Genomic DNA, 11,509 nt, shown 5'->3' with positions numbered 1-11,509 from the left:
CTATGACTGATTTTCAGGTTTTAAATGATATATATAAGTATACATATATAAGTGTATATGTGTGTATATATATATATAAGTATATATATATGTGTGTGTATATATATAAGTGTGTGTATATACATGCATTTCACCTGATGGTATGCACAGGAATCAGATTGATTATATCTGAGGAAAGAACTGCTAGAGAAGCTCAATATTAGCCGTGAAAACTAGGCCAGGAACTGACTGTGGTACAGACCACCAACTACTCATATGCAAGTTCAATCTGAAGCTGGGGAAAATTAAACCAAGTCCACGGGAACCAAAATATGATTTTGAATCTATCCCACCTGAATTTCAGAACCATCTCAGGAACAGGTTTTGAGGTCTTGAACACTAATGAGCAAAGACCAGATGAGTTGTGGGAGGATATCAAGGGTATCATCCAGGAAGAGTGCAAAAGGCCATTGCAAAGACAGAAGAGGTAGAGAAGACCAAAATGAATGTCAGAAGAGACTTTGAAAATTGCACTGGAGCACAGAGAAGCCAAAGCACAAGGAAGAATTCAACATACTAAAGAGTTGAGTAGAAGATTTCAAAAGGTAGCACGGGATGACAAAGTAAAATATTACAATGAAATGTGCAAGGAGTTGGAGTCAGAAAATCAAAAGGACCAAACTCCCTCAGCATTTCCTAAGCTCAAGGAACTGAAGAACAAATTCAAACTTCAAGTTGCTATAATCAAGGAAGCTTTAGCTAGAATATTAAATGATTCAGGAAGTACTAAAAGAAGATAGAAAGAATATACTGAGTCACTGTATCGAAAGGAATTGGCAGACTCAGAAGAATTTCATGAAACAACACATGAGCAAGAGTCTATGGTGATGAAGGCAGAAGTTCAAGCTGCTTTGAAGGAAATAGCAAAAAATAAGGCCCCAGGAATAGATGGTATAGCAATTGACATATTTCAACTAACAGATGCAGCCCTGGATGTGCTTAACAAGTTGTGCCAAGAAATCTGGAGAACAACCACTTGGCCAACTGACTGGAAGAGATCTCTTTTGCTCCCCTTCCAATGAAGGGTGACCCAATAGAGTGTGGAAACGTTAGAACAATCTCATTGATTTCACATGCAAGTAAGATTCTGCTGATGATTATCCAAAAACGACTGGAACAACACATCAGCAAAGAACTGCCAGAAGTCCAGGATGGGTTTAGAAGGGGTCGTGGTACTGGGGATATTGTAGCTAATGTTAGATGGATCTCAGCTGAAAGCAGGAAATACCAGAGGAATGTATATCTGTGTTTCATTGACTATGCAAAGGTGTTTGTGTGGATCATAACAAACTGTGGATGACTCTGAGGAAAATGGGAATCTCAGAACACTTGATCATGCTAAGGAGAAACCTATACTTGGACCAAGAGACAGTCGTCAGAACAGAGCAAGGAAACACTACATGGTTCAAAATTGGGAAGGGCGTACACCAAGGATGTGTCCTGTCTCCATAACTTTTCAACCTGTATGCAGAGCAGATTATCCAGGAGGCTGGGCTCTATGAGGAGAAATGTGGAGCCAAGATTGGTGGAAGATCTATCAACAATCTGTGTTATGCAGGTTACACAACCCTGCTTGCTGAAACTGAGGAGGACCTGAAGTGCTTGCTGCAGAGGGTCAAGGACTGCAGCCTCCAATATGGATTGACTCAGCTCAATGTCAAGAAGACAATGATTCTCAGCACTAGGCCAATTGGCAGCATCAGGATCGATAGTGAAGAGACTGAGATTGTACACAGTTTTAGTTTGGTTGGCTCCACAGTCAACACTCTAGGCACCAGCAGCCAGGAAATTAGAAGATGTATTGCCATGGGAAAGTCTGCTATTAGAGACCTCTCCAAAGTACTGAAGAGCAATAATGTCTGTCTGGAGACTAAGGTGCATCTGATACAGCCCATGGTCTTTGCTATCACTTGTTATGCATCATAGAGATGGACAGTGACTAAGGAGGACAGAAGGAGAATTGATGCCTGTGAGCTGTGGTGCTGGAGAAGAGTTTGAGGGTACCATGAACTGCTCCAAAAACAAACATATTCATCCCGGAAAGGGTTAAACCAGGCAGCACCTTGGAAGCAAGCATTTTGTGGCTCCATTTAAGATATTTTGGACATGTGGTAAGGAGGGACCAGTCCTTGGAGAGGGACATCATGCTTGGTAGGGTGGAGGGACAGGACAGGAGGGGAAGACCCTCTATGAGGTGGATTCATTCAGTGACTGGGGTATTTGGGATGGGTGTATTGGAGACAGTGTGATTGGCAACAGGACAGAGCAGAGTTTGGGGCTGTTGTACATAGGGCCGCTATGAGTCGCAAGCAACTTGACGGCACATAACATCAACAATATATATATATATACACTTGGTGACCTAGTGGCAAGAACCTGGCTGCAATCCCAAAAGCAAAGGTTTATGCCACCACCTACTCTGCAGGAGAAGGATGGCAATCTCCTCCTGTGTGAGTAAGTGCCTCCAAAAACCTGCCAGAGGGTCAGCTATGGGTCAGTTTTGACTCTATGGTACACAATACATGTCCAAGAGAATAAATAAGTCTTTCTTGGAGAAATTGAAGCTCCTTAAAGGCAAGGATGGTGAAAGTTCATCTCACATATTTTAGGCATGTTGAAAGGAGTAGAGTATCCTTAGAAATGGACATAATGCTTGAAAAGGTGGAAGATCAGATGAAGAGAGGAAGATCCTAAAAAATAGATGGACACAGCAACTAGAACAATGAGCTCACAAGCGCTGGACAGAGATGGTGAAGATGTCAAAGAATATGACAAGGTTTAGAAAAATTGTACATAGGGTTATTATGTGTTGTAGTTGACTGTATGGTGCATAATACAACAACAATATACCTTATCAACTCATTTCCACTTACTTGAATTCTGTTTCTCAATTAGATAGCCACGGAGTCAGAATCCACTTATATGCTTTATAATATTTTGCAGCATAGAAATGGAATTCAAGTGAGAAATCATCTTCTAAATATTATATTGCAAACAATTGGTAAGACCTCCACATACTATGACCATTTGAGACATATGCTTTGCTTAATATTATCAAAAGCTTCAGTTTTTTAAAAGCATCTTAAAAATCTGTTTACAATCTCCATTAATTATAACTTTTTAAAAATATATTTTTATTTGTTTAATATTGTTTTATTTCCTACATTTCAGTTACGTTTAGTAGGTGAAGGTAGTTAAGACATCATTTTGGCTTTTGACTTTATTTCATAAACTTTAATTCATTTTCATTTTATTTTAGGTAACATACATCAACAGATAAACAAATGGCAAGGCAAAACTACTCCATGGTGTCCGAATTTATTTTGCTAGGACTTACAGAATCTCATGAGTTACAGATTTTACTATTCTTCTTTTTTTCTATTATCTACACAGCCATTGTTCTAGGCAATCTCACCATTATCTATGTGGTGAAAGTGGACCCTCAATTGCACTCTCCTATGTATTTTCTACTGGCCAACCTCTCCTTTATTGATATGTCCTTGGCTTCCTTTGCTACTCCCAAGATGATCTGTGACTTACTTAGAGAATATAAGGCCATCTCTTATGAAGGCTGCATGATCCAAATGTTTTTCCTTCATCTTTTAGGTGGAAGTGAGATGATGTTGCTCGTAGCCATGGCAATTGACAGATACATTGCCATATGCAAACCCCTCCATTACAAAACAATCATGAGCCATCGCGTTTGTATTGGGCTTGCACTTCTCTCCTGGACCACTGGTTTTGTGCACACTATGAGTCAAATGATTTTCACAGCAACATTACCATTCTGTGGACCCAACGTAGTGGACAGTTTTTTCTGTGATCTTCCTCGGGTTATCAAACTTGCCTGCACTGACACTTATGTCTTGGAGCTGCTGGTCATTGCAGATAGTGGAGTACTTTCTTTGTTCTGTTTCATTGTTCTGCTCATCTCCTATAGCATCATCTTGATTAATGTCCAACATCGTTCCACTAGTAGATCTTCTAAGGCATTGTCCACTCTTTCAGCCCACATCACAGTGGTGGTACTGTTCTTTGGACCTTGTATCTTTATCTATGTGTGGCCATTCAGCAGTATTTCCATAGATAAGATCCTATCTGTATTTTACACAATTTTTACACCTCTTTTAAATCCACTTATCTACACATTCAGGAATAAAGACATGAAGAAAGCAATAAAGAAAATAAAAACCAAGCATGTGAATTTTGTGTCAACCTTTTAACTGAGATATTATAATAATCAAAGAAGAGATGGTTACCATTATCATCATCAAAATATAATACAATGTAGAGTTTTGTACTTTACAAGCATAAGTCATAGGTCGGTAATGATAACTCTTACTTATGCAATCATACATATCATAAAACACTGTGGGTTGTGCCTCTAACTTCAAATTATTAAAACAGAATTATATTCCCTAATGCTGTAATTTCAAGTTTTGCTATCTACTAATTAGATTCTAATCACCATTTATGGAGATCTTACCAAGAATGTGGTATTTTGCATGCATTATCTCTTCTTCATGACAATAAAAATAAATTATGTTATTTATATACTATTAAAATGAAATTGAATTTTAGAACTTTGGCTTTTAACAAACTTGCAACAAAAATTATAAATGCTAGACCCCAGAATCAGTTCTTACATTTACATAATCTATATTCTACTTTTCTAATTAAGAGTATTTTCTACCTATCTTTTAATAAACACAGTATATAGAGAGGTCAGTTGGCCTAGTGGGCAGAAAGTGATGCTACCAAGCCAAAGGTGGGTGACTCTAATCCATGGCCCTCCGGACTGTTTTTAATTGTTTTTGGTGAAACATTCTTCTAGGTCATATAGTCCTGGTCTGTCCATTTGCTGTACAGAGGTAACTTGTGGTTGCTGTGAAGCTGAACACTGTGACAATGATGTGTCAAATATGAGAATGGTTACCCATGGTGGACAGTCTTTGGTCGAGCTCCCCGATTAAAACAAGCTTAGAAGCAGGAGTGGCATTCACTTCTGAAATAGCTTCCCTCTGGAAACCCTATGAACCTGGAGAAAGGACAAAAGTTACACAAGTCTATGTCGTTCATTCATAGGGTCACTATGAGTCACCTATGACTCGATGGCACTTAACAACAACAACATATTTAAATAGCATTGCTGTTGTTGTTGTTATGTGCCATCGAGTTGCTTGCTACTCATAGCGACCCTATGTACAATAGCCCTAAACTCTGCTCTGTCCTGTGCCAGTCGTACTGTCTCCGACACTCCCATCCCAATTAAGTTTTATTTCATATGCCTCTTTTGGGGATTAAAACAATAAGCCAAAGCAAATCACTGCTGTAAAGTTGATTCTGACTTATAATGTTCTTATGCTACGAAGTAGAACTGCTCCAGAGATCCTCAGGTTTTCTTCCCTGATGCCACTGTGTGGGTTTGAGCTACCAATCTATGGTTGGTAGTTGAGTGTTAACTGCTTGTGACACCCAGGGACCTATATATAGCCCACCTACTACCATTGAGTTCAATTCAGTTTGTAGTCATTAATTTAAAACTTTTTCCTAACAAGAGAATAAATCAATTCTTTCACGAATCTGGAAATAAATGCAGCTACCAAGCCATGGTATACCCCTTTGCTTCAAATTCAACAGAATAGAGGTTTTTAGACGAGCAAAGATGACTATCCCAATTATCAAACTGTTAAAAAATGTGAAAAGAACAATGTCTGAAATCTAGATGTTGTGTAGCATGTCACAGAATTGGCATATCCAGTTGTAAAAGTAATAACAAGTCAGAAGCTTCACTTCAATCCCAAAGGTATGTGGTTTGAAGCTACCAGCAGCTCCACGGGAGAAGGATGTGCAATCTCCTCCTGTGATGAAACTGCCGCTGAATACCCACCAGAAGGTCAACTAAACTATCACCTGAATAGTCAGCATCATTTGTTAAATAGGCTACCTTTTCTTCACTTAATGGATTTTATCTTTTTGCCAAATCTGTTGTCCACAGGTAGATGAACTTATTTCTAGATTCTCAATACTATTCTACTGGTCCATGTACTAGTAGTTACTGAAACAGATAGGTGGTTGGTGTGAGTTGGAACTAACTCCACTGTAGTGAGTTTGAGGTTTGAGTTAATTCAGTCTGTAGGTAAAATGATCATATATTGTGTGTTGTTCCTTAGCATCATCAAGTCAATTTCAGTTCATAACAATCCCAGGAGGCAAAAGAGAACTGCCCCATAGAATTATCTAGGGTCAAACCTTTATGAAAAGAGATCACTAAGTCTATCACACAAAACACTATGTGGGTAGGTTTGAACCATCAACCTTTTGGTTTACAGTGGAACACAAAACTATCAAACCACCAGAGCTCCTTTTTATACTGTATATGGATATCTAAATATGAAACTATTCTCATAAACTGTAAATTTATCTTTGAATAAAAATAACACGACAATAGATTAAGTGCTGAATTTGGAAGGAATTAAAGACTTGAGGATAAATGATAGATGTATTAACTAATTTGAAAGTCTGTGGTTATGTTCACAAAAAATTGGAAATCATTAATTTTTTAAAAAACCAAATAAAAAAGAACTTCTCACCAAATTCTAGAAAGTACATGAGAAGACAGCTTGAGAGTAGTGTAAGAAGGGGGTATATTTGCTAAATCAAATGGATCACGAAGAGAAAACAGGTCAGGATGAAGCCAAGTTGTTCCTTGGAGACAAGGTTTTTGAAGATTCATCTCACATTCTTTGGGTATGTTGTCAGGAGGGATCAATCCTTGAAGAAGGATTTTATGCTTGAAAGGGTAGAAGGTCAGCACATGCAAGGAAGACCTTGCATGAAATGGATTAACACCTTGACTGTGACATTGGAGTCAGTTATGTCAGAGGCAGTGAGGTTGGTTCAAGATAGGACAAAGTTCAGAGTCATTGTTCACAGGGTGACTATGAATTTTAGTCACCTTGATTACACATAATTGCAAGTACTATCTTGAGCAATCACCCAATGTTCTTCCTGGCTGCTTTAATCAATTTCCCAGAAAGAAGTGTACTATAGGATAAGAAATTAAGCATAAGCATCTCTCCTGGTCATAAAGGACAACAGTCTCAATATTTTAACAAATCCATCTGATAGTTGGATTCCCAGAGATCCAGAAAATCTGCCTTCAAAGTAGTGCACATCATTGTTATAAAAGAGGAAGAAAATAGTAAGTAGAATTACATAGAGTAAAACAAGGTTTTAATTTTAATAATCTCCTGAAAATGTTGGTTCTTAAACTGGAGTTTCAAAACAAGTAAGTTAAAAGAATATAGAAAGCTAAAGAAGTTTAATACACCAAGGATGGTGGTCGAATCAATTTTGTGTTGCTTAGAAAGATTTTAAATTACTGAGTAATCATATAATTTCAGAGTAATATGACCCTTTAAATAATCTTATATCATGTACCCTGATATCCTGATATATTTGTATGCTCCTAATATGCTTTTGTATAACCTATTATTAATTTTCAAACAGAAATAATAAAATATCAGTGCTGTGATTTTCTTTTTGTTTTCCTCATACTTAAAGAACATCTGGAACCTTTCTGAATTGAGTAAATGGATCTGAAAAATGAATCTGTGGTGGCTGAATTTATTTTACTAGGTTTTTCTGGACCATGGGAACTTCAGATATTCTTGTTTGTGGCATTTTCCTTGATCTATGGTGGTACTCTTTTGGGAAACATCCTCATTATGGTCACAGTGACATTTAGTTCCTCCCTTCATTCTCCCATGTACTTCCTGCTTGGAAACCTCTCTTTTGTGGACATGTGTCTCTCCACTGTCACCACACCCAAAATGATCACTGATTTGCTTACTGAACACAAGAATATTTCTTTGTGGGGCTACATGGCCCAGATGTTCTTTATGCATCTTTTTGGAGGTGCTGAGATGACTCTCCTGATAGCCATGGCCTTTGACAGGGGCGTAGATGTAAAGGGGGAAGGGAGGATGCTTTATCACCTTACTGGTGACCTTGGGTTAAAGCTGCTTGCCTTCTTGCTCTGTTAAAAGATATTTTCCTGTCATTTGCTCCCTTCTGGACTGAAAAGTGTTTTCCCAGTTGGGTCCAGTGGGGATGACTGGTTGAACCTAGAGGCTCCATCCTCCTTTGGTTCCTTAGCTGTCAGTTGCATTTCCTTTTTGTCACTGGCACTGGGTTTAGGGTCAATTCTGGAGTAAAACTCAGTGTTAAGGTTACCTATAGGAAAGGGAGCAAACCTAGAGAGAACAAACTTGTGAGTTACAAATAGAAGGGCTTTGAGGGTGTTGCTTTCAGGTTTACTGGGAGGGGGAGGGTGGCAGAAGGTGGCCTAGGTAACATTATCTGGATACCCTAGGCATTCTTTTTTTTTTCCCCCTTCCTCACCCAGGGGTCAGATGGCACAATCTGGGGACTGAGGAGCTCACCCTGAGGGCTGCGACGGCTCACCCTGAGCCAGGGGCCAAGGGCAGCCCGCCCCGGGCACAGGGCCGTGATGACTCGCCCTGAGCCAGGGGCCGAGGGCAGCCCATTCTGAGCAGGGCAACACCCCCCAGGAGCTGGCTGGTATACTCCCCCTCCAATTGCCCCTACCCCAGTCTGGTCCCCTCGCCTGACTGAGGACTCTGTGGTCAAGGATAGTGTTTCCAATTCCAGCACTGCCACTTTTACCCCCCCATAAGTGGTCATACTATATTTTGAAGTAGGTGTCACTGCCCTCCCCCTTTATATATGATAAAGGGAACCTGAGAATTGTGACCAGACTCCCCCCAGGTCTAACCATCTTTTGGCAGAAGCATTCAACAACAAAATATGTGGTGCATTTAGGATGTCGGTCCTCTTGTGCATGCTGCCACTGTTAAGGTCATCAGACTCACAGTGACTTTCAGCAATCCTTTGTATAGGTAATCGTCTTCTTTGGCCTGTCCAAGGAAACCCAAACCTCTGGATGGCGGGCATGCATCCCATCCCCCACTTCCTATGCAGGTGGCCAGTGGGGTGCGCCGCCCCCCCCCCCGCCCCAGCATGGGAGGCCGTTGGTGGTGTGCCCCCCCACCACCTGGGCACTCGGTGGGTGCGTGGCCCCTCTTGTGTGGGAGGCTGGCGGTCTCCCGCTTCCCCCACAGCCACCATCCTGGCTCCAAGAATTCTCTCCAGAACAAGTCCACCTTTCGGCAGTGTGGTGGCTTCGCTGTACCAGTCTTGAGGAGGGCCGGTGCCCAGCATCCATCCTGGGTGAGAGAATCCATTCATTCTGGCTGTGGAAACCTCATGGAGCTGTAGTGGCTGTGTGGCGCAGCATGGGCTCTGTGTGTGTGTGGGGGGGTGGTTTGGGAGCCACGAGACTCACCCATTTCTCCTTGGGAATCCTTGAATTCCTGTTGTTGAGCCTCGATCTTTACTGACGGCCAGTCATCAACTGTTTAAGTGTTCAATTATCAATAAGCCAAAGTCTGTGGAAGGCCATAATGGCCCTGCTTTAAGTGGTTCGCTGCTCCTGCAGCTCACCACACTGTCTCTGCCTCCGCCGCCATCTTGGATTTCTCTACACTGTCATCTTGATCACAGTAAGACGGAGGTCATCTGGAGGACTCTCCAAAGCTCTGTGTACTTTGTCCGCTCCATGTTCTTTGGATCTTGTATCTTTATTTATGGCTGTCTGTTCAGTAATATTGCAAGAAATAAAATCCTTGCTGTATTTTATACTGTGTTCACATCACTACTGAACCCTCTTATTTGCACTTTGATAAATCAGAAAATACAAGAAGGCATGGAAAAAAATTACAGTCTCAAAATATTAGCCCCAAATAATTCAGTCCCATAAAAACCAATATTGTATAAGACCATAATTACAGAATGAGTGTGAGGATTCAAGTGGGGGAGGGTGGAATTAGAGGGTTGGGGGTTGGGGGTTAATCATAGGAATACACAATTTTATGGGTGGAGGGTGGAGGTGAAGGAAATGGGAAAGATCTTGTGTGTAAAGCAATGTATTCAAACGTTGTAAATAAACCAGTAAAAAAAAATTAACCCCACATAGATCTAGACTTTAACACTGTAACATATATAACTTAAATACTATGGTAAAAGACTTTAAATGAATTACATATAAACTTTGATTATTTTGATGTAACAATCAAATCAATGCAATAAAAATAATAAAACATTATAAATTAACATTTAATGCTATTAGAAAATATAGTTGGTGATCTACAGCAAATACTAAAAAAAAAACCAAACATGTTACGTTGTCAATTCCAACTCTTAGCAACCCTAAAGAATAGAACTGCGTCATATAGTTTCTATAAACTGTGTAAGCAAATATACACACCTTTCTTCTAGTGACCAGCTGGCAGCTTTGGACTGCTGATTTCTTGAGTAGTATCCTAGTGTTATAACCACTATGCCACACTATTGCTAAGTAATTACCTGTGTAGCTATGAGAGGGAGCTCTGGTGGCCTAGGGGCAAGAAACTGTGCTTCAATCCTGAACTCATGTACTTTGAATCCACCAGCTGCTCTACGGAAAAAGGATGAACAATCTTCTTGTATGTGATTAATTGCCTCTGAGGACCCACTGGAGGGTCAGTTATGGGTCCATTCTGACTTTATGGTACACAAAAACAACATATATACACACAAGTATGTATTCACTGTTGTCAAGTGGGTTTATATTAGCCATCCTCCAGCAGATTTTCTAGGCTATAAATCACAATGGGAGAAGACTATTTATCTCTCTTATGGAGCTGCTGGTGGACTTTATCATCTCAGACGAGCAAAGCAACTTCTTGCTTTGCATTGCAACTCTCTGTGGACTGGGCTGCCAGAGTTCATTTAGTCATTAAAAACCAAAAAAACCCAAACCTACAGCTATTGAGTTTCTTCTGGTTCATGAAAACCCTCCATTAGATATCTTAGCCTGCAAATATTATGGGGGCTTTCTTCATTTTTCTCTTATAAAGCAAGCTGGCGAGTTCAAACTGTTAAACTTTAAGTAGGTAACACTTCACTTACACCAATGGGGATCTTTTCATTAGCTATTGTTGTAGTTGTTATGAACCCTAGAGTTGAGTAAAATGCATAGCAAGTCTATGAACAACAGATCTGAAATCTGTTCTATCTTATGCCATCCTTATCATCTCTGACACATTTGAACCAATTGCTGAAGTCACTGTGTCAGTCCATCTCAATGTGGGTCTTCGTGCTTGCTTCGGCAGCACATATACTAAAATTGGAACGATACAGAGAAGATTAGCATGGCCCCTGCGCAAGGATGACACGCAAATTCGTGAAGCGTTCAATGTGGGTCTTCTGCTCCTCCACTGGTCCTCCACTGTTCCAAACTTGATGTCCTTTTCCAAAGAATAGCCTCATACCAAAAGTATGTGAGATGAGGCTTCACAAACATTGCTTCCAAGGAGCGTTCTGACTGTATTTTTCCCAAGACATA

The 11,509-nt window shown here is 40.2% G+C and overlaps 1 protein-coding gene across 1 annotated transcript; it reads left to right on the top strand.

Moving 5' to 3' along the window:
• Positions 1-3,323: 3,323 nt before the first annotated feature.
• On the top strand, positions 3,324-4,262 carry LOC102856684 (olfactory receptor 4K13-like). The gene has a single exon (XM_006883251.1). It carries the CDS (start codon positions 3,324-3,326, stop codon positions 4,260-4,262), a length of 939 nt encoding a protein of 312 aa, XP_006883313.1.
• The last annotated feature ends 7,247 nt before the right edge of the window (positions 4,263-11,509 follow it).

This window comes from Elephantulus edwardii, unplaced genomic scaffold (assembly GCF_000299155.1).
Source record: "Elephantulus edwardii isolate Elephantulus edwardi_28Jun2011 unplaced genomic scaffold, EleEdw1.0 scaffold00026, whole genome shotgun sequence".
NCBI classification, from domain to species: domain Eukaryota; kingdom Metazoa; phylum Chordata; class Mammalia; order Macroscelidea; family Macroscelididae; genus Elephantulus; species Elephantulus edwardii.
This window is presented reverse-complemented; position numbering and strand designations above follow the sequence as displayed.

Coding starts and splice junctions, on each gene's coding strand:
- LOC102856684 (XM_006883251.1), top strand. CDS start 3,324: ATGGCAAGGCAAAACTACTCCATGGTGTCCGAATTTATTTTGCTAGGA.